Consider the following 24,114-nt stretch of genomic DNA (forward strand, 5'->3'; position numbering starts at 1 on the left):
CGAGAAAGAGACGCAGAGCCGTACCTGGCTCCGGACGCCTCTCCCTTCCGACGAATCCGCTGGGGCGGATAACACGACACGGCGCAGCCACGAATCCCAAATAAAATTCTAACGACACAAAGATAACAAAGTACAGAACAATGTCTCGCACCTTGCACGATGTGCGTCTGTTCGCGTGCAAGCTGTTCGGGGGCATGAGCAGCATGCCGGCAGGAATGCATAAGTAGAGAGAGGAAGAGAGGGAAAGAGATAGAGAGTGTTCTCTAACGAGGCCTAAGGATGCTAGCCCGAGTCGGCAATGCCATACATGCAAACCGTAGGAAACGAAAATGATAATAGAAAAGCGCAAGCAGCAGCAACGCGTGCGCGACGAATGAAAACAATGCCGCGCTCATCATCCGTCCTCCGACCGGAGGGGAGCTCGTGTCAAAAGGGGTTGAAGCGTCGTCGTGCCTCGCCAAGTGAAGAGGAGGCGCGGCGGCGAAGCCGACTGTCCCCATTCCTGGACGAGCGTGCGGAATCTCCTTCCCGCGCGCGCGCGTTCTAGCATCGATTCCCACCTCTCGCGCGTAATATCTCTCTTTCTCTCGCCTTCCTCGAGCGTTGCGTGTGTGTCTGTGTGTGCGGTTCCAGGCGGCGAGTCGTCGTCCGCAGCCAAAGTGTCGGCGTGCGAGTGTGTGCCGTATATCCGTTCCCAGCGTCGGTAACGGGTCATTGCGCGAAATCTAATCGACCTATAAAAAGTGCCGCAGGAGGGAAAGAAAAAAGACGGCCCCGTGCGGTTGCCGTCGTTGCCGCTGCTGGTCCCACTGGTTCGGTCTCCCAAGGAGAGAAGCCGGCCGCTCCGCGCATCAAGCGCGCAAAAGATCTACCCGAACAACAGGAGAGCTGTCCTTGCCGCAGAGAGCCTGATCATGATCGTGCTAACCGCCGCCATTCTCCTGATCACGGCTGCGGTCGCGTTTAGCTCGTCAGGAGGCGTAACAAATGGTAAGCGCCTTTCTTCACCTCCTCATTCGCGTTGACCGGTGCCTTCTTTCGTTAACTTTCTCTTCTTTAGACACACACTGTGGGCCAGTAGAAAAAAAAATAAAGTAAAAAAAAACGCACTGATTAGAATGCGCTTTTACTTCACTTGTTGGTTGGTTTGTGGGGTTTAACGTCCCAAAGCGACCCAGGCTGTGAGATACGCCGTAATGAAGGACTCCGGAAATTTCGACCACCTGGGGTTCTTTATCGTGCACTGAAATCGCGCAGCACACGGGCGCCCTGTTTCCGTCTCCATCGAAAAGCTGCCGCCGAGGCCGGGATTCGATCCCGCGCCCTTGGGAATAGTAGTCGAGCGCCATAACCACTGCGCCACCCCGGTGGGATGTTTCACTTGTCTTACATCTGTTTAAAACGTTACCTCAGACGGGGATAGTCAGCACTATGTAACTGAAAATCCATTCCGTACCTGCAGGGACGAAACCATGAAGACATTTCCCAAGAAACAATAGTTGGGTATAGTTAGCGCCGCTTCGGCATCGTTGTGGACCTGAACGCGCTGAGGGATCACGAACATGTCGCACGAGAAAATGTTTCTGTGAATTTCTACCCGAGTACCTAGTACGACTGGAACGATACAAATTAATCGAAAGTGAAACCGTGCATGATCGGAGACATCGTAATAGAGAGGCAGGGAGTAATTGCAGAAGTCTCATACCTATATATGCTCTGCAACGCACGTATACCTAAAATGACGAGGAAGTGAAAATTGATGCATATGCAGAAACATATTGCTCATACACGCATATATTTCAGCTGGTTTAAATGGTATGGACAAGTGCTAGATCCTGGAGAAATGGCCGAAGAATTTCGTAATGCTGCGCAACGCATGAGCAGAGAGAGGTCCGCTAAGGCCAAAGAAGATTGTTTTCAGATTGGTAAGGCAGTCATTGGGCAGTTTTTACGCAGCAACTGAATATTCAGGGGATATTGCAAGTGTCACAGTCGACGTTCGCGATAGCGCTGAGAGCTGGCGGCATTAGAGACGTTGTTAATTCCATTTATATATTTATATAGACAGGGTTTGGTTTGCGCCGCAGTTAAATTAACGCAACCTGGGCAAGCTCGCAGCCACGCGACCACGTGACAAGTGAGGCAGTTTGTTTCATAATGAGAAACGGGGCAGTGGCATGACGCCCGACTGCTTTGCCGGAGTACCCGGGTTCGAACCCGACCACGGCGGCTGCGTTTCGATGGAGGCGAAACGAAGTGACGTCCATGTGCTGTACGATATCAGCGCACGTTAAAGATCTCCAGGTGGTCGAAATTACTCCGGAGCCCTCCACTGCGGCACCCCTTTCTCTCTTTTCACTTTCACTCCCACCTTCCTCCCTTCCCTTACGGCGCGGTTCAGGTCTACACAGAAACAAGTGTGACAGATACTGTGCCTTTCCTTGCCTGTGTACCAATTATTATTATTATTATTATTATTATTATTATTATTATTATTATTATTATTATTATTATTATTATTATTATTATTATTATTATTATTATTATTATCATTATTATTATTATTATTATTATTATTATTATTATTATTATTATTATTATTATTATTATATTGCATCGTAAGGTGTGCGATGGGCAGAGTCGCACTGAAATGGACAGGTTCCGTTCGTTTCTTTAGAACTGGCTGAGAGTATCATAGAAAGTGCACCCACTGACTGCCTTCTCAGAGCCTCCGCTTGTCTGGATTTTATGGGGCATGCCGTTACAAGTCAGCTCGTATTCGTATTCACGTGAAGCCCAAACACCTTTGTGTGCAAACAGTTCAGCTCAATTAATCGCTGCTCCTTCGTGCTAGATGACTTGAGAGATTGCAGAGCCACCCGTGCTCCTCTAAGCGCGTATATAAAGGCTCCTTAAACTAGCCCTCGGACATTTACATGAATATTTCATCAATTCTTTGGAGAATGAAGAAACCACCTCTCTGTCCCTATATGCCACTTTGCGCTCTCTTCTTTCCTTAAGCAGTGTAGCACAGCAGGCTACAAATGCGTTACTGTATACGGCCAAAGCCTCCATTACTCCACGCAATAAAAAAAGGAGGACGCCAGGCCGTCAGAAAACTGGAGAAAATTGCACGCTTAGGATAAAGTTTTGTGGCAGCACCAAATGCGATCTCCTCGAGTTGCGGAAATAATGTGAAGTGATCATAATGGAGCCTGTATAGCTTATAGATGGCGAAAAACTCCAAAGTAAAACCTTAGGCCCCGAGTAGCGGCCGCTGCTGAGGAAGTATCTCGTACGTCTCAATTTTTTTTCTCGACCTTTTCGTGATCTTCTGCCTTCAACTTGCGTACACGAAAGGGAACACTAGGGGTGGGAGGTATGTTACAAGCTATGTGTTAGGAGGTAATGTAGGGCAATGGGAAGTTCGTATCATTTCGATCGTATAAACGAAACATAACGGGCACTTTATTTAGGAAAGACCATTGTGTTCTTCAAGTTGTGCTGATGTGAGCTAATGAGAGGAGTCACAAAAGTGAACACAATACACAAAGTTAAACGTACTTCTTTCAAACTGTGGAAATAAAACTCGCGCGGCTGTAGGCTAATCAAGTACTTAAAACTCTCTGATAATTTGTAGAAAGATTTTCTCTTAGAAATAATCTGCGCAACGTGAACTATTCATTATTACCCTTTGAAAAGTGTAGTACTACGGCCTCAACGAAGGCTGACCAGGGGAGAATTTACGTAAAACATAGCGCGATCTTTATTTTGAAAAATACGTCTTGAAGTTGTTTAGCCTTAGTTTCTTCTAAACCGGACAGTTTCGACTTGAAAGCTCAAGATTTCACGCCCACGTACACAACAAATCATCCTTGACTACCAACAGAGTTTTAATGAACATGTTTAGTTTAGTACACACGAACTATAGATGTGAGTGTCGTGATTAGGCCTTCATTAATTATTGTTGACGCTAATGTGTATTTACCAGACTGTGTATCGGACCTTCCCAGGAAGCAACGGTGCCACTGGGAACCGTGTGGTCGGCGAAAATTCCCGGCCCGCGGTCGTCGTGTGCTACTACCAGACGTGGGCTTACAAGCGGCCCTCGCCCATGACGTACGACATCGAAGACATCCCCACAGAACTGTGCACGCATCTCGTGTACTCCTTCGTGGGACTGGACAACACCACCTGGACCGTCATGCACATCGATGAGGAGTTCGACCTTGGAAAAGGTCAGTGGTCGACATCGGGATAATTGTTACCAGGAGAACAACGGTAGCGTTCCTTGCTGTGTTAATACGTGGCTCAAGACAAGAAACTAGGTAGGTTCCTTCTTTCGCAGAAACAGAAGAAAAAGAAGAATTCCGTACTCCGGTACTGTAGGTTCGATTAGAGGTATCTGCGTGGCATAGCGTCTGGTCACCCCACCACGGCGCAATGCATACGTGCGTATGGACATATATGTAATAGCTTCAAGCCCTGCAGTGCGAGATAAGCAACCCCGCTGTGGAAATGTCAAGTTTGGGCACTTTTCCTGCCTCTGTCGATAAACACGACATTTAATAATGGAAAGCCGCGTCCCACATTTACCTGAGGCTACTGCAAAAAGCAGTGGGCGACCTGCAGGTTCGATTTTGGCCGTGGCGGCCTGTTTTCAACGGCGGTGAAGCGCAAGGCGTCCATGTATTGTACGATGTCAGTTCAGTTCAGTCGTGCCCGACTCTTCGTGACCCTATGGACCATGTCACGCCACGCTTTCCGGTCTCTCACTATCTTCCTAACATCACATAACTTCATCTGCAGTTCCTCGAGGATGCCATCTAACCATCGCGTTCGCTGCCTACCCCTTCTCCGGCGACCCTCAACCTTTCCCAAGATCAAATCTTTCTCCAGCGACTCCTCTCTTCTCATCAGATGACCAAAGTAGCTGAGCTTTAACTTTAAAATTTGACCCTCCAATGAGCAGTCAGGGTTTATGGTCGACAATATCGACTGATTTGATCTTCTGGCAGTCCAAGGAACGATGTCAGTACATGGCAAAAAACGCTAGGCGGTTTAAATTATCTGGAGCCCTGCAGTACGGCGTTTCTTGCAGCCCGAGCGGCTTTTAGGCGTTAAATCCCATAAAGCATGCGCCTGAAGTTTCCGTAGAATTCACACTGTTCTTCGATGGGCACCGGACTAACTGATGCAATGCGTTCTGTGGTAGAAAGAGAGAGACATAATATGACAAGCAGGCTCATGGGCCGGAAACTACTGTTGCAGCTGGCACCTTATTTCAAACCTAAACTGAGTGAAAATTAATTGGGGGAATCCTTGGCTATTTGAACAAAGCCATAAATCATCTATGGTTAACGTAATTTTGTCTTTTGCCCTCAAATCTACAGTGTTCAGTTGCTGACCTAAAGGTCGCGGGATCGGTCCCGTTCTCTACCGCATTTTGGTGGAGCCCAAATACAGCAACTCTAATTTGGTGAATATCGACGCGCTGATTTAACTGTGATCATCGCGCAGCTCGCGTGTCGATCTGAAACGTCAAACGCACAATTTACAGTGCGCGCTTGAACACATTGCCATTTGACGGAAAAGCTCTGCGCTTGGCTACAAAATGCGCCCCAAGAAACACATTCACATTCTAGTCCAACAAAGTGTATTCTGGTGCACATTGATAAGGCGCGTCAAGATGAATCAATAACACGTTACACATAGATCACTACGACTGATGCCATAACATCAGTGTACTTCCCGAACGTAGCAGCAGTTACCGCTGATTGGCTGAGGCGTGTTAGAGGTCGCAGTTACCATGCAACAGGACCCTACCGCTTCACTCTCCCGATCCAATCTAGCAATCATGGTGTGTCACTACTCACCATTTTTTCTCTCTTCCCATGACACCCGTCGCTTTCTACTCTTTCCTCCTTCCTTCGCCACCTTCTATTCCAGAGGACATTTCTCTCTCTTGGCTTCGTCACATGCCACTACGGCTTCAGTCAGACGGACAGACCAACAGATTTTTTTTCAACTAATGCTAACGCGGTTGTGCTACAGAACGGGACGGAGCGACAGTCCTCTCCACTTCTCTATTCTGTATAATGCCTTGCAGTGCCGTTTATTTGTCTCGAAACCTTCATATTGTCAGTAAAGAACGCGCACAAAAAATTATTGGTGGGCACAGCCTAGATAATACGATAAAAATGCGTCGATAAAATTTGCAGTCGCTTTGCACCTGCTATGCGTCTTCTTTAGGGCCACTTAGATTACCACATTCAATCATGATTCGTAAAGCATTTTACATGTACTTTCTTTCATAAATTAGTGCTGCCTATAACTTCTACCAACACTAACCCTTATACCAAGACCCACTTTCAGAAACGATTGGGTGCTCTTCACGTCTCGTGACGGCCCTGCTTGCTGTCATGCCAGATGAGCGCTTGAAACAGCCACAAAAGGCCGAAGGCAAATGCAGACTACCGCCTCGTTCGCAGCCTTTGCGATCATTTGACGTCGAGTCGGGGTATGTGACGTCATACCCCGCGCCGTCCGCTGAGCGACCTGCATCGCCAGGAGCATGCCTTCGCACCGTTACGTGTCTATGGTCACATCATTACACGTACACAATAAACCAGCCATTCAACCGTAAACTATGGACACATATATGCCATTTCTTCACGACGGTGCTTCTAACGTTAACGCGTTAAAAGCGAAAAAAGAGACAGTAGCTCTAAGCCAAGCTCTTCGGAGCATCAGTCAGTGTGAGCTGAATGGCATTTTCCTCTACAAGGTTCAGAGTTGTAGAAGGCCTCTCTACGGTCGCCAGATCATTCGGCACCCGCATTTTGCCCAGGAATGCTCACGATGGCTTCGCTACCCATCCCGTTTTCTTTCCTACAACAACGACGCAGCGAACTAGATAAAACCATTGTCACCAGCGGCGGTGCATGACCGTTTTTCTTCTTTTCACATTCTTGTATAAGTTTATGCTCAGTTATATACACCACCAAAGAATCGTTTTCGAGCTCGGGCGGTTGTTTCTGCTGGCGTTCAAACATGGTGAGCTTCAACACGTTCGTCGATGTTGCATTCCATACTTCGGAATCCGCCTGCTACTCGCGTCCATGTACCTGCTCTTTCTTACGGCGTGGTTGAGCCGTCCACTGAGAAAAGAGATAAATTCTGCGCATTTCATTTGCTGAAGAATAGTTTTTTTTTTCTTTTCCTGACGCTGTGTCCTGCCTACAGTTTTTAAGACAAAAGCCTTTAATGACTCATACTCGCGGCCATGACCCTATCCGTCCGGTCACGAGAAGTGTGACACTTCTTCGCGAGATTCTGCGGGATACTGCGAGATTACGGGATCGTGAAAGTCACATCATAATTCTCCTTGTCTACCATGAGGAAGATAGTAGCGATGATAATGACGCTGAAGTTAGTGATAATGACAGTGATCACATTAGTAATGATAATTTCGGTGCATTTAGCTGATAATGATAATGAGAACAAACGTGAGGCGCCATGTGCACCAGCAACGCTTAGGCTTTAGCATTTCTGCAGTGTAGATTCCACGGTGCTCTCAGAATGTTTTCCTCTCAGGCATCGAAAGGAAGTCCTCTTCGTTCACTACCAACCTAACTGCACTGTTCAAGTGGCCATGGAGAAGTAATACAGTGATGAGTTTCTTCGTTCCCCGAAAACACCACATACTTTTCCTTTTCCCATCGAAAATAAATGCATCTCCACGAGCTCGCTTTCGCCTGTTCTCGCGTAGTGGTTCCTTTCTCCTCTCGTGTGCTATAGTCTCTTGAATGCCTCATTGCCTTGTGGGTCACTTTTTCCCTCGGAGGAAGTGGCGATAGCCCTAGCCGCAACGCACACCGCATCGAAATACATAGTTACAGATTCCCAGGCAGCTTATAGAAACTATATGCGTGGCAGAATCACGCCACTATAGCCTGCAAAATTCTGAGTCAATGCAGGACTTCAGCTGCACAGAAGGAGCTAATATGGGTACCATGTCACCAGGGAGTTGAAGGAAACAAGCACGCATACGCTTCGGCCCGAGCTTTTCTTCCCCGGAATCCCTCTACGTCCTTCCTTGCTAATTTAGGCTCTTCCTCTTTGTTAGCAACATATTCAGAGATATTACACCATTTGCGCCTTGAAAGGCAGACATTCCCGAAACCCGCTAAGGGTCTTAATAAATCAGAAGAGTGTCACTTTCGAAGGTTACAAACTATGTCATTTAATAATCCAGCAACACTTCACGCCATTGAGCCCGAACACCTTTCGGCGCAGTGAAAAGTTTGTGGCCAGAAGGCAAACTTATACCACATGGTATGGGCTTGTGAACAAAATACCAGTATTGACATAATAAATCAGCCAACGTGGGAAGGCTGGGAGGCGGCCCTGTCCAGCTCGGACCTTGAGCAATGAGCCCTCGTCGAAAGAGCACGGGCAGCGGCTTTTATCAACGTTGTCGCGGACTAGGGACCCGACCAGCCTTCCCTTAATCTAAGCCAATGTCAATAATTGTTTTCATTATCATCCCTCGGAAACCCTTCACTGTCAAACATTGAAAGATTCAACCCCTGCTGTAAAACATTACTGTCATTTTCTGAGACACTTGGTTAAGGCAGAACAAAACCAGTGAATGAACGACTGAATTCATGAATGAATGAAACACGCAGATGGCCTGAGCCGGTTCGTGTCTCTGAAGAAGCGCCACCCGCACCTTAAGACGCTGCTGGCCGTCGGCGGCTGGGCGGAGGGCGGCAAGAAGTACTCAGACATGGTGGGCGTCCGATCTCGCCGCAAGGCGTTCATACAGAGCGCCGTCGACTGGGTCCTCAAGTACGGCTTCGACGGCTTCGACCTAGACTGGGAATACCCGGGGGCCAGCGACCGCCAGGGAAAATTCTCTGACAAGGACAACTTCCTCAAGCTCGTCAAGGTACGCGCGTGCACGCAATCTCCCCGCCCCAGTTTTGTTTGTTTGACACCCGTTAGGTATCGATGCGTGCTGGCGATTCGCCAACGCGCAGGGAAGTGCCAGATATCCATAGAAAGTGCAGCTGTGATTCCAGAGTCAAAGCAAGCATATATTAGCAAAATCAATTTCGTCTCTTTAGTTCAGTGCAACATGCTTTTACAAACGGTAATCAATCAAGCTGTCACCAGACTACGTAGCAAAAAAAAAAAAAAAGAACTAAGAAACGTAGAGGACTTTGCAAATTTAAGGCTGTTCATGGAAAGGTACAATGCATAAGCGCGCACAGTACACTCTCAGTTTAAGCTGGGTGCCTGAGCGCACATCCCTGTGCTGTTCTCATGTCACGCTTCATTACTATCTTGCCATTATGAGTTTTGAACGCGCCGTAGAATGAAGGTGCAAATAGGAAAGCTAAAAAACAAACAAACAAACAAACAAAAAAAAAAAAAAAAAAAAACAAGCGAGCTCAGCCAACCCGAAAGGACGGATTAGTGAATCATTATATTTCTTTGTAACAAGCAGCATCTTGGTTTGCTTTATAGTTGACGGGCTCCTAAGTAATTTTACCCGCCTGACTTCTTTATCGTACACCAAAATTGCGGTGCACCGCTAAAAGTGCTTTATGCCTTCGGCAAGTAAAACAGCGGGAATAGTAGAAATCTATAAGAAATTACGAAAGACGCGTGCGCACTTTCAGCTGCGGCCATCTACATAACTCAATGGAACGGGAAAAAATAAAATGAAAGGAGGTAGTTGTGATGATAATGAAAGATACAGACAAGCGCTGACTACAAACTAACAGTTTTGAAGAAACAAAACACATATCGATAAAAATGGCTTTAACTGCAAGAGGATTGGAGACTCTCCCCGAATTATACACTTTGCCAAAAGTCAGTGCTCTAAAATGTTTGTTTCTGAGCCGTACCGTGTACCTCCAAAAACACACTTAGAATCATCAACATCTCGAAATATTCAAACTGAGGTATTTTCACATTTTTGAGTGATAATAAAATCGCATTCCTTGGAACTTCTTTGCTCCTGCACGAAAAGACGTTTTATTTCTCAATAAACCGAGAAAAGGTATTTTCACACAGGAAAAAAAAAAAAAAAAGACAATCCGAAACTAGGTTGTGGCCAGCGATGATGACATAATAGACTACCCAGTGACGTCATGAATACTGTAAAAAAATATGCCGTGTACACCTTGTTTGGCTAAACTAGCGACGGTCAGTGACATATTGGGCAGGTTCGGTTACTTGTCTGAAATGATAAAAGAACAATCAAAAAGTTTAGTTTAGGATCAAGCGCACAGCGAATATCGATGGCTTTGCGTCAAATAACGTCATAAGAGCACAATTTTCCTCAGAAATCTTCGCAACTAAGGTCATGAAATGAGAAATTTAAAAAATGATTTCCGCTGCCACAGTGCAACGCCATGCTTAAATATTTCACAAAAATCAGAAAAGACAGAAAAGAAAAGATAATGTGAAGTAGACATTTTAGTAAACTCTGTGGAGTTGGCCTTGCTATAAGGATATTTTTATTCCAGCCTATTCACCAGCTAAGACTTCCACAAATGCTTCCACAATTCAGCGTTGTGCACATTTGATAAGCTATGCGGCTGAGGGAGCATGAGTACAAAGGTGTTGTAAATGTTTAAAGAAAGGTAAAGTACCTAAGTCGTTCTGTAATGAAAATATATTGAGTGTCGAAGGCAAAGCATACGACTATCTTTGAAAACTGCGCTGGATGTGTGACGTGCCAGTAATCGTCTTGGCGTATCATATGATGTACTGTATTTGTTACTAATTCAGGGATGTTCGAGATAAAAAAAAAAAATCATTGCTGTGTAGCTCATAAGTATACAAGGCTACAATTCTGTTTCTATATGTGTTGGTAAGTTTTATGATGTGATATTTGGAAAATAAATTACCCGACAGCAATCCTGTTTGGATGTTCATAATAGCGTTTAGCTATTGTTTCAATGTTTAACGTTTAATTTATACTGGTACTTTTTGTAACATTGGTAACAGTAGCTGTAATAGACTGTCAGAGTTCAGGATCCTTTAAAAACAACGGCAACTGTATTAGGAAAGTTTTACGAAATTGTCCGCGTCATCACCGCAGTTGCGATCTAGATAAATAGCCTTATCAGTATGTCAGCAGGCGCAGCTACTCCCTGAAGTCACCGCTAAGATAAAGTGATACCTTCCAGCCAGTGAAAATGACTTCGCTCACTGGCCTGCGAGAAGTGGGGATTCCAGCGAACCTATGCTTGCGGAAATGCGACTATTGAGATTCGGGTTCACAGGGGCAGTGAGGTCAAGCACCACAGATTCACAGGAGGTACGGTACAGTCACAGCTGTCAGATTTCCGTCTCGAGAAAGAATGAAAAGAGTTGCAGTTTCTTTCCGGCGTCATATATACGACACGTCGTCTTCTCGGGCGCAGGAAATGCGCGCTGCTTTCGACGAGCACAACCTTCTCATCACGTGTGCCGTGCCCGTGGCAAAGTTCCGGCTTGACGAAGGCTACGATGTCGAGCAGCTGGCCAAGTAAGCGCCCTTTGATCTTGCTCATTCGGCATGGGAAAATATGTTGGTCACCATGCTCTCCGTCCTTGAAAGGAATGAGAGAGATTGGCAGAATGCTGTTATCTTTAATTTAACGCCGTACAATAAAGGAACTACTCGACTGAATACATATATAGGAACGTGATTATAAAACGAACACTAAAGTTTGCACTGCGGCATTTAGTTTGTAATATCGCTGACATGAAAAAAAAAAAATACTTAGCACTGTAATCAACTTCTACCTGGTCATATATTGAAGTGAAGGGGGAAAGAGTGTGTAGGGGCTACATGTGATGGTTAACGAAAAAGCAGTAAGGATATGCCTGCAGAATGGCACTTCAGATGCGTAGCTGTCAATCAGTATAAACATCTCAAGGCCTCTTTAAAGTAACTGCAACCACACTAACAGTTCACACAGAATAAACTCAACTCGAATGCCAATAGAGATGTGTTTTATGCTTATGTATCTGAAGGAGATACAGATTCCAGGCTATATCAGCAGGGTGCGCGTGCTGGTGCTCGTGGTGTAACAAATAGAATTTACTTGTTTTCTAACTAGAATTTCTCTTGGCGTACAACATTCTCAAGTAATTTTTCACTTCATTTGAATATAATTAGGATTAAATTCGTCTTTTTGTGGAAAGTGATCATTCCGTTTTATTTTATATTGAGTGTACCTGTACATGCCATTATCACGCCCTTATGTTCACGAGCGATGAGCCATGTTATGAATGACCAGTTGTCTTGAGGCAATCTGCATAAATTTCAAATTATCGGTATCGGCTATTAGTGGCCCAAAAATTTCACTTTTGGAGACACGTTGCTGAGTTAGTCGTTTCATACCTGGTAAGTTAAAGAAAAAAAAAGGTACTACGCAAAACAAGCCAAAAATACCGCGAAGTACGCAGGACAGCGCCTACGCTTTCTTCCTGTATTCTGATTATCCACTTCTTGGTTTTGTGCTTTAGGTAAGACAAATGCAAATTTCACAGTGCTATCAATGATGTCATGACCGTTTTACAAGTGTAAGATGCGTTTTTTTTTTTTTTTTTTACTTGCGGTATCTATGCAGCAAGCCAGCATTGTTAGCAGAGTATGCCAGATGACATGCGGCACATGTGGGCCATAGGTACCACAGCTTGTGACCTTCTTGTTAAGCGACAGCTGCAGGCGTCTGAAAGGATCGATACATTTATGATGCGATGCTTCGAAATGACATAGCGCTGGCTTCCATCCTTTGTTCTTTTGATAAAAATGAGAGTAATTCATTACTTATTTTTTCTCGTTTTATTCGTGTTGGTTCCTTCCACAGGCTGCTGGACCACATCCACGTGATGTCGTATGATCTGCGCGGCAACTGGGCCGGTTTTGCCGATGTGCACAGCCCACTATTCAAAAGGCCATTCGACCAGTGGTCTTATGAAAAGCTCAACGTGGTGAGTTTTCTGGGTTGTTTTCTTGATCTCTCTAATAGTGCACAGCAGGGACCTAATTCTATAAGAAACGAGCCCGGCCGAAGCACAAAACTATATGTTCGAATCTATCCCAGGATGGATTCTTCAAGCCAGGGTATGACCAGAGGTAGTTAACAATCACTCTACCTAGCTTGACCCGGCTCGCCAAGCCCGGCGTAAGGCCTAGTTCGGGCTGGCTGTGTGCAAGTTGTCTCTCATGACACAAATGAAGACGCATACAGCCCGCGAAGGAGCTGAAACGATGAAGCAAAAAGGAGGCGCTGAAGTAGTAATGACGCTTCAAAAGGTTGATTTAGTGATCGCACAAAAATGGACAAAGGAGTAGACTAGGCGGGTTTGCCCGCTTGACATTTTGGAGAAAGCTGTCGCGTGTGAGTAGCTATATTATCACTCACGACCACTCACGTTTTTGTGTGGAAACGATGTTGTGAGTTGTGACCGTTCAGTAAAACAAAATATACCTTCAATTGTCCTGCGTACAGATAATTCAGAGATGTTTTGCATACAAGGCTAGAACGAGGCACTGACTCACCTACACCACATGAAAATGTTAGGGCTTAGCAGCAGTTCAAAACACAAGTTTGATAATTGGTTATTGCACGCTTGGGCACTGCCTCTAACGGCCCTTCACAATAGGTTTACGAGGTTTACGAAGTGTGGCAGACGCCGAGCGATGACCCTAGCTTAAGAAGGACCATAGTGCACGTCTGAGAAATTTTTGTGTCAGATAGGTTGATAATTAGTGGGTTTCTTTTAAATTAGTGCGGCCTGAAAAGCAAATGACATCACTGCTAAAACGCGCACCGTCCATGCAAATTTAGCGCGGAATGTGGCGCGAATCGGTGAAGCCACATCGATGCACAATAGCTGGGTAATTAAGCGCGCTTTGTACGGAATTGAACAATATTCATGTAGAGCGCAAACTTACTCAAATATCTACCGAAAAGATGCAAGAAAAACTTCTTTTCGACTGAGCACAACAGTGCACTATAGCCGCCCTGGCCAGCATGCCGGATAACATAACGCTGTAAATATCAAAACAGTCTCAAAGCGCAGCTTTTATCAGTCGACATGCCTGACAGGCAGAACCAGCCATTTGGAGATAGGTTTCAGACTGTTCTCAGACTGTTTTCAGTCTTAAAGCGTTGTGCTTTCAAAGCCATGATCTAGTGGCCGCCCTGGGCAGACGGTATTCAAGGTTCGAGAGCAGGTTGATACGAACTTTTAGTCACCTTCAAAGCTTCCGAGAAGGCTAGTAGGTTTCTTTTTTGTCTGTGTGGCTAAAATGAAAGGGTCGTCAATAAATTTTTTGTTTATTTATTCATTTCCCCAAAGCGCCAACCGGCATTACAGAGTATATGTGAGTATATATGAAAAGAAAACATGACATAAGAGGCAGAAACAAGTCAATTATTGACTAGTTTCTTAATTGACTACTTTTCTTCCTCACGATGGCTTACATAGCAAACTCGGGCGATAGTAAAACCGTGTCCTTGTACTCTGTGAGGCAAGAACTGCGCTCATCGCAGCACGATGGCCTGCGGCTGTGGGCAGACCGCGGTGCCCCACGGCACAAGCTCATCGTGGGAGTGCCGCTCTACGGCCGCACCTACACGCTGGGCAGCCGGGACAACCACGGACTGCGGGCGCCCGTCAAGAAGTGGCTCAACGGTGGAACCCCGGGCCGCTATACCAACGAGACCGGCTTCCAGGCGTACTTCGAGGTATTCCAAGGGGCACTCCGCCCTGCTACTTCTCGCGTATTGTACAAGAATCCATTCCCGGCGAAAAGAAGTGAAAAATATGCTCGATATTTTGACTTCGTGTCATGGCACGGGGATATGAAACCAAGCATTCAGTCAACATTTCGCAAACTCTTATTTGCTTTTATTATTGCATCGGACATAAAACAACTTTAAGCAGAGCTTTAATTCTCTCCTTTTATTACAAGCTGGCTCACATATAGAGTGGAAATTATGGGATCTCCTGCCTCTCATATAGAGCGGAAGTTACGGGATCTCCCCACTCCTCCAAGCATGCTTCGACATGACGCTCCGGGGCAGCGATCGGCTAGCGCGCGTCCTTGACGATGGGCAGCAGCGCAACCAGCAAAGAGCATAAAAAGGCAGATCGCAGCACGTCCGCGGCAGTGTGCTCTGGCCCTCTGGGGAGATGTAGTTTTTCGAATAACTGTCGCGGCCGCTCGCTCTGGGAAAGTGTTTTCCTTTTTTCTTTTTTTTTTTTTTTCACTGAGCCCGCGATCAACTCATCGTTTCTCCTGATTTTGTACGACCGCCGCTACCGATCAGTTCTGCGTCTACGACGCCTCATTTCATTTTGCCACAGACTGTCGGTTAATTGAATATTGTTTTCGTCTTTTTTTAAGCCTTGATCTGGCTTAGTATTTTACACTGTGCTTTCTGTGTAACTCTTGCCCCTACTTACTATATCTGGAATACTTGTTTGTTATCTTTATAGTCTTCTTTTATCGTAGTGTTTGTTTATTATCCGTTTTTCCTCTCCTCATTTACCGACTAATCTTTTATCACTTTCGTGTCGTGTCGTGGCGTTTTCTTTTCGTTTTGTTCTATTATTAGGCGGTGTAATTTGGACTAATATCTATAAATATCCAACTGTTGTAAAAGCAAAAGTGACGTTCTTGAACTTATTCCTCAACCACACACCGACACACGTATTTCACGGGTTGACCGGCCTAACTTTTAACTTTGTTCTCAAACCTCATAGAGGGGCGACGGGTAACCGTAAAGGGAATCCGCATCTCTGTTGCCCGTAAGGGCGGAGGTCTGTGACACCTTTACATTTATTCAGTAATATTTATTTTACGCAAATGCAATGTTCTGTTTCATACTGGTTCGACGTGCACGGTTGCTACGAAGAACGTAAAAGGGTTGCTGATAGTGGTGCAATAAAAGTAACTGTTAAACAGGAGCATTGCATGATAGGCTGTGGACGTAGCCATGATAAAAATAATTAGCAATTAGGGAGGTACCGTTACTTGTCATATAGCGGTTTCATAATAAAATCAACCTTTTCATAGGCAGTGGAAACTTTCGCATTCACGTTACTAAATGTTGCGCTTCTGGATAAAAGGAAGTGATCAAAGGAACCTTGCAGAAGCAAGCGCTTTTTGTTTACTTGCAACGACTAATATTTCCAGCGACCCGTCTAGCGCTCGCAATAATCTTGAAGCTTGGTGCGCAAATGAGCTTATTGTAGCAGGGCGCCCGAGGACGTCGGCGTACGTAGCGGAAGCTGCGACAGGAACCTGCTGAGGAACGTTTGGTAGCACCTCAACCACTTGATCCCGAATCACAGCCTGAAGGGTTGGAGCCAGGTTGGATGGAGTGCCCTGAACGCTATGAAGAACGGACAGTTGTCACGCGACCTCCTCGCGCACAAAGTCCTTGATCTGGTGAAGCAGCGAGCTGCTGGTCGCCGACATAGCCAGGCCGGAGAGTGAATCAGGTTGTAGTTGCATGGATGATGGTTGTGCTGGAATGCGGTGCTTGTGGAGCTCATCATAGGTCTGGCAGAGCGTGAAGATCTTGAAAATGGTGTTAGGGCTGCGAGCGACAAGCATCTGGAAATGTCTCCCTTTATGCATTTTAAAATGTGCCTGATGCGATCCGCTTCTGGCATGGATGCGTCTAATTGGGTGCGCAGGCTCACAAAATCTTCTATATAGCTTGTCAAGGAATCACCGTGCATCTAGCTTATAGACCGCAGGCGCTGCTCGGTGCGCAGCTTTCGGACAGCACGGCCGAAGATGTCAGCTTAGTTGCAGACACCGTGTGGTGCTAGTTCCTTACAGTGGTACAGGTGCAATTCCTTTGTAGCCTGAAGCTCCGTGGAGTGCGCTGCAGCAGGGGAAATGCTCTAACCGTTCGCTTTCTACCTTGTCATGCATTGCTCCCAACAATCATACATCGTGCACTGGAGCCTAAAAACTTGCAATCAAATATATGAATCTGTTTTTTTTTTTTTTTTTTTTGCTATCTTCTATGTGGACTTATCCTTCAGTTAGCACAATATGAGTAGTATCGAAAAATAGCAGAAAAATCTGGAGAGACGTGCGCGTTGTTCGTATAAGGAAGTTTTCGATTGCACATGTTACAAGTGCATGGTTATTGCTTAGATGATGCTACTTGAACATTGGCTACAATGATTTCAGCGTGGATACTTGTTCTTATTTAGAAAAATTGGTTGCGGTTTCGCTCTGGTTAACCCTAGTTGAATTGCGAAAGCAACGGCGGAAGCTTCTTTTGCCTGCTACATTATTCCCCCACATGCCTGCGTGTCGTAGGGGTAACGTGAATGCAAACAGTTCTGGCAGGCTGATTCTGATATCACCCTCCCATATGAAAGGAACGAACCGAGTTGGCAGCTCCTGCTCGTGGCATAGAGGTAATGTGAATTCAAACGTCATGGCAGGCTGATTTGTTTATGAGGGACCACGGACACGGACACGGCACACAGAGATCAGTTAGACCTGGCGTAGTATTGCTTTCTCAATAAAAAAAATATTTCCATAAGTACAATTGGTCGCGTTCATTTGGCACGTGAGCGTTTTTCATCTGAATAAAGCCTTGCTTCCTGCTGAAACTATTTCTATGACGTCTTTATTGCAAACGCGCAAAGCTTCAGTGATTGGGCTCAGTATAATAGAAGTATTATAAAAAAGCAAGAGAAAGGCAGATGGCTCACGATAGACAGAAATTGGCATATGACTAATAATCCTACGTAACACGGCAGTCTGAGATAGCACAATGGTAGGACCTGCTTTTCTGTACCTGTTGGCTAAAGGAAGCGGGGATTTCTCAATTTATATGATTGTGTCGGCGCTATGGGCACTGCTGCACACAAATGATACGAATCGGAGGAACGGGGAACGATGCCGAAGCCCTACCTCGCCATTTTGCGTATAGATGGCGTCACAAATCGTTCGGCCATCTCGGCGGTGGGCCGCCGCTCATCTTTCCTCGTCTCCTTTGCTCGCACTCCTTCCTTTTCACTCACACGGTATAATGCCTCCGACGCTAATGGCGCAGGATCAGAAAACGGGCTTCTAAGTGTTTCCGCACCGAAAGAATGCCTGGACGCTTTTGTCTGAACTCTGGATCTCTAGCGTATTGATCTTTCCGCGGTGCTGGCGTTTACAGGTGTGCGAGAATGTGCTAAAGAATGGCTGGACGAGAGAGTGGGACGATATGGGCAAGTGCCCGTACGCCTTCAGGGACAACCAGTGGATTGGCTACGAAGATGAAAAGAGCATCGCTATCAAGGTATGGACTGTGTGTTCCTGACAATCTGCTTACAGGAAGTTTTTCCTTTGGTAATCGTTTTGAACATTTTGGACAAAAATTTCGAAACTGCCATGAAACGGCGAAGAAAACACCAGTGCAACCTGTATATTCATATCCAGTAAAGACACCCTGAAATCATTTTGGCGGTGATATTCCTATGAAACAGAATCGTGGAGGAGGCTTTTGAGAGTATTATAGTCAAATTTGCTTGCTTTGTGAACACTATAAGTAAAAATGTTTAAAACTTGTTTCAAGGCAAAACTTAAGGATTGGTATATAAGAGTGTAGAGACATGCATGTGAACGAGGAACCGCAAAGACAGCCGCAGAGGGGCGCTGTCGTGTCGTACCTTTTAAGATGGAGCTTGAGAGTACCGCATAATGTTTTCGTGCACATTGTATTGGCTCTGTGGCATGCCCTCTCATGCATCCTGCCCGTTCACCAGAGCAGCCAATCTGCTGCATTGACGCGTCCCTGTTCCTCCATTATGGGCGTTGCCGAAGCCTCTATCCAACCGTGCTAACGAGGCTTTCCTGGTCTCGATAATACGGGCCAAGTACACAATGACACTATTCGACCAAGTTCCACAGCTCGAGCGGGAACGCCATGGAAAAATAATTGGAGGCCTAATTCGTGCTATACTCCCAAATTTCCCCACTGTAGGAATGAATACGTGCTGTTGAATATTTTGATCAGATGCGCAAGTGAGGTCGTCATCACAAGAAACCCTAACGCACGAGTTTAGATATTTCGCTCATTTGTACTTATGGTGTACACGTCAGTTTAGAATCATAGCTCAGTTCAGCGTTTAGGCGCGAGCTTTTTTTTTTATTTCACTTGTGCAACTGTGCTACCTGTCCCAGGTGAGATCGGTCTGACAGACGCAAGTAATTAGTATACACTAGCGCTTATTCAAGGATATTTATCGACATTTTTACGAGCACGGTAGGCCAACTAGACAGGTAAAAACTCGCGCTCTGAGCGAAAAGTGAACTCTATAACCAGGTGCGCGGAGAAGGAGGAAACATTCATTTATAGGACCCAGTATGCCTGGCTCAGTGTTCTTGAAAGGGAAGGAGGTAAGAGCATATTCTTGCGTAGCATTGGCTGGCTGTTTTTACGTCAAGGATTAGTAATTTTTGCTGTTCCTTCGTTGTATTTGTGTGACCATGAACACCACTGCAAGTTCGCTCTTTCCAGGAGAGCGCACAAGCCGCAGAGTCCTGATGCACTTATGCCAGTTTATTTCTGTACGCCGGCTCGCCCGAGTTTTTTCTCTTGCTCCTGAGAGCAAAGTTATCAACATAAACAGTGTGTTTGGGTTCAATTATTTTTTAGCTTTTAGAGCAACGCTAGAAAGCGTGAGAGGAAGTATGTCTCGATAGGAAATACGTCGTGTAAGTTGGTGTGCCATAAGGATGCTTGAGCTGCTAATGTGAGTTTGCACTTGCCGGTCGGTGAAGGAGGCCAGGGATATACTGCGCGAAGCGCTATTCATAAGGTGGATGACATGTACGTTCATTAAGGGGGAAATCATGTTCATTGTTACGACATGCGTTATGTAATCTACCGCAGTGTGCCTGATATAAAAAAAAAAGAACCCTGAAGGCACCTTTCAGCCAACCTATATCGTCCGCGTGTAATTGCTGGTACCGCCGATGCTTCCAGATGGACTACATCAGGAAAGAAGGCTACGGCGGAGCCATGGTGTGGGCCGTAGACATGGACGACTACCGGGGAGACTGCAGCGACGGTCGCCGGAACCCGCTCATGAAAATCATACACGATGCCATGAGCAGGTACCGGGTTCCACCGCCTCAGAAAGCTACAGCCGAGGCACACGGGAAACGTGGCGGTACATCTTACCCCACGAGCTCCAGTACGACCGCCAAGCCGAGACCCAGGCCTCCGCCCGGTAGCAAACCAGACTGTACTGATTATACTTGGGACTTCTACCCTCATGAAACGGACTGCTCAAAGTAAGTGTCTCGCCCTATGAAGCATGCCTAGCAACACTATCGAATCCGTCGTAATGAAAGACAGAGGAAGCCAAAGTACAAAAGAAAGAACGAAGCCAACAAAGCGAGAGGACTTATTTTTATTATTTCGATAGTGATCTATAACTATAACCGAAAACAGAGACAAAGAGATCAAATATGGAGAAAAATACTGCTTTAAAGTCAGAGTTCGAACAGCGATCCACGCTGCTGGCGATACTTGGCGAGTATAATCTCCGGCACAGTTCTCGTATACCTTCACGCAGAGATATTACGAAAAAAATTGTTTTGTTTTAAAACGATACGGCGTTGAAGGCTCCGTTCTGAGGAAAATCCGGTTTTGTCGATGTCGTGAACAAAGAATCCCGGGCAAGACTCAGGCAGGCATTCGCTGGAAGGTGACATGGCTGGGTGCTGATTGGTCGGTGGGTCGTGTGACGTCACGAGATAACGTGACATGGCAGGAGTCGCGGTTGAGACGGTTGAGTGCGATGGAAACTGGACCCTTCAGTACACTTGCGTGACTAGTAAGAGGACGGTACTCCTATACCATGTTGGCATGTCCATGCACCTTGTTTAAACTCGGCCTTTGTATACATATATATAGATATCGGTAGCTAGCGATTGTATGCTAATGAATATGCTCGAGATAATGGAAGCGCAAATTAAGAGTTTAGAGATAAAGCCAGAGTTAAGGCGGATGTATGTGAACGAGGATATGAAAATGTAGCTGCACACGGGAGTCAGTAACGCTGTCGCATCATACCCTTATAGTCAAAGCTTAATAATCATTGCGTTTTGTTCACAACGTTTTCGAGCTATGCAATGAATAAGAAAAACGTTTACATGCGAGCATGTGTGCAGTATGCAGTGAAGTGGGTTTAATATTAGAATAGCCGAAACTGCATGAGGTACAGGGGCGCACATAAGTTAACGGAGCACGCTTTTTCCTTCAAATTAAAATCGCGCCTCGTGCACTGGAGATAAGAAAACAATATTTGACCAAATGAAAGGGCAATCGCGTCTACTACCGGTTCACACATAACACCCATTTGAATTATGCACCGCGTGAAAAATTTTAGAATGAACTAGCGTGCTCCGTTTACTTTTCAAGATACTTCGTTGGGCGAGTTGATACTTGTTCATTATTAATATAAACAGCGCGAACACGAAGAAAAAGGACAAGATAAAGAAACAGTACAAGCGCTGACTCACAACTATGCCTAAGCCCTTTACTCCAAGGCCCAGGAAAAACAAACATGAAGAAAACGAAACAGTCACGTGAAACAACCCCTGGGTTCACCTGCTGCCCCAAAAATCACTTAAAAAAGACACCTCTTTGCTTGAAAGAGCAAGAGAAGTCTTGCTGACACACTTATTGTCCGTTGAAATAAAATATGATCCAACTATCTCTCTCGTTCATCTTCTCTTTGTGGCGATACAAAATCCTAACCTTGTCTTGTCAAACTTAGGAGTGCACTTCTTCTCCTTCTTCATTATTTCACATGAACGGCAATGTGATACCAGAAACGTTTTGTCCCTTCCACTTTCCAAGTTGTTCCGGTGTTCCTGTAGTCTCTTATTAATACATCGTCCTGTTTGTCCTATATAACTGGCTCCACAAGAGAGTGGAAGCCTGTACACAACACCTGTCTTGCATCCAACATATGGGTTTCTATGTTTCACCCCACATTCTTGCTTCTTCGCTTCTCTTTCCCTTTGAACAGCCGGGCAGATCCTCTTCATTTTGAGCGGGGCGGTCAATGCGACGTCAACACTATACCTCTTGCCTACATTTTTGAGGCCATGCGAAATTCTGTGCACATACGGTACCACTGCAACCTTCCTCTTCCTCTCACCCATGCTGGGCAGGGATTTCGGTCTGTGCGTTCTTTTAAGGCTCTTCAGTACCCGGCAACTGGCCTCAATAATAACCGACTCCCGATAACCGGCCTTTGCAATTCTTGTCACTTGTCTTTCAAAACTCTTGCCCATGCCGTGGTAAGCGGGGTCTTAAATGTCGCGTGCTAGCCTAAATCATCGCCTGATGCCCTTATAGGTAAGTGTCCCCCATAATTTTTTAAGATGGAAATGTCGTGATCGCGTGCCGTGTGGATAATATGAAGAAAGAATTCAAGTAACTGTCATAACTTCTTAAGCCATAGAGTACGAGCCTCATGTTGCAGAAAACCTGGAGCTATCATCATCAAATGCACCGTCTGTGACCGAATAATCCGAGGAAATATAAAAGGGAACAATTTAGGGAAAGGTCCAAATGAAGCCAGTGCTGGTGAGGATGTCGTTGTCACAAAAATAAATTGAGGTAATTAGGGTGAGCGTTGCGGCCGAATAAGGGCTATTTGGTATCGAGGTATCGCCTCAATCGACGACAGGTCGTTGATTGAGGCGTCTTAAAAGGAAACCTAGTGAATGCGTTGCTTTCTTTGACATATAGCGTGTGTTGAAGGCATACACTGAGGCTGATTGCAATTAAGAGCAGGCTTATTAGGACTTAGTGTGAAGAAGGAGGTGTTGGCATGGAGAGAAACTACCGACGTGAAGTAAAAAAACAACAACAAACGAATGGATAGACAAAATCAAGCCGTTGTCTCATTTATTCATGGTAAGCAGGAGGTAGCGAACTTGCAAGCAGAAAAGGCGACGACGAGGTCCACGAACGCTACCGCGTTCCGCTCTTAAGGCAAGCTTAAGCATCTGCAAATATTTTTTTTTTCTTTTTTCTTCTCGAAGCCTTTTTATTGATTGTCCAGAACCGAAGAAAGTTATTGAATAAGTGAACTGACAGTACCGTATACAGTTACATCAATGGCTTCAGCCGCCTGTTCCTTCGCTTTAGGAAAACCTGTGTCTATACGTGATGGCACGAAATGTTTCGCATATAGTGTCTTCGTGCTGTACCTTGCAACTCAATTGCATTGGGTGAGGAATTTGCAGGAGTATTCAACTACGTCAAATTACTGCATATTGAGAATTTCTATCATTACGCCTTGTGGCTGGTCATTCTATTAGAGTGTATTGCATGTACACTGTCGCAATGAAGCGAAGAGCTTCGCAGTTACAACGCATGCCTTGTGCCCGCCGCAGGTACTATCAGTGCGGACACGGCAAGCCTATGCTTCGCAGCTGCAATTCGGGCACCGTCTGGGACATCGACCGCAGCATATGCAACTGGCCGGAGAACGTCAGTCGCGAGGAATGCAACTCTGCCAAGGACCAGGAGGAAGACGAGGACGATGATGAGAGGAAGCGATGAAAGAACTCCGCGAAGCCGTGCCGCCGTTTAGAATCGATTAGGGGCGCCTTCAGTGCGAAGTACAAATTACGGAAATCAAAGAGACGATTTGATGAGACGAAATATATTTTCATCAGAACTGCACTTATCCTCGCCTAAATTCTCTTCTCATTCATATTCTATATTGATAAAGACCAGTGTGTATGCCGACCATATATATGTCACTGCTGCTTCGAATCTTTTACTTTTAGTGGTTGGAATCTTTGAGACAGCGTGCCAGGTGGTCCCATTTCTAGAAGACTTGTCTCGCGGGGAAGCCCCATATTTTTACGCCATCATCGAAGATTACTGGCTGCATGATGGTCCTTAAGGTTGAAAGGTAAATGACGGATGCATGTGTCTTGAAGCACGCGAACCTTAAAAAATGACGGATACATGTGCCATCTAGTGTTTTTTTTTCTCTCGGAGTGCAATGGACAGACTTCGGTTTACACACTCG

General features: G+C 45.6%; 1 protein-coding gene across 1 annotated transcript; it reads left to right on the plus strand.

Annotated features, from left to right (window-relative positions):
- The first annotated feature begins 914 nt into the window (after positions 1-914).
- LOC146199116 (endochitinase-like) lies at positions 915-23,749 on the plus strand. Its single transcript, XM_084592711.1, has 9 exons — positions 915-990; positions 4,014-4,238; positions 8,691-8,953; positions 11,445-11,548; positions 12,879-13,002; positions 14,571-14,765; positions 18,222-18,344; positions 20,034-20,344; positions 23,468-23,749. Exons 1-9 carry the CDS (start codon positions 915-917, stop codon positions 23,634-23,636), a joined length of 1,590 nt encoding a protein of 529 aa, XP_084448837.1. The 3' UTR covers positions 23,637-23,749.
- The last annotated feature ends 365 nt before the right edge of the window (positions 23,750-24,114 follow it).

This window comes from Amblyomma maculatum, chromosome 2 (genome assembly GCF_055883805.1).
Source record: "Amblyomma maculatum isolate TAMU_Amacu chromosome 2, ASM5588380v1, whole genome shotgun sequence".
Taxonomy (NCBI): Eukaryota; Metazoa; Arthropoda; class Arachnida; order Ixodida; family Ixodidae; genus Amblyomma; species Amblyomma maculatum.

Coding starts and splice junctions, on each gene's coding strand:
- LOC146199116 (XM_084592711.1), top strand. CDS start 915: ATGATCGTGCTAACCGCCGCCATTCTCCTGATCACGGCTGCGGTCGCG. Junction 4,239..8,690: donor GGAGTTCGACCTTGGAAAAG/GTCAGTGGTCGA, acceptor TGAAACACGCAG/ATGGCCTGAGCCGGTTCGTG. Junction 11,549..12,878: donor GATGTCGAGCAGCTGGCCAA/GTAAGCGCCCTT, acceptor TTCCTTCCACAG/GCTGCTGGACCACATCCACG.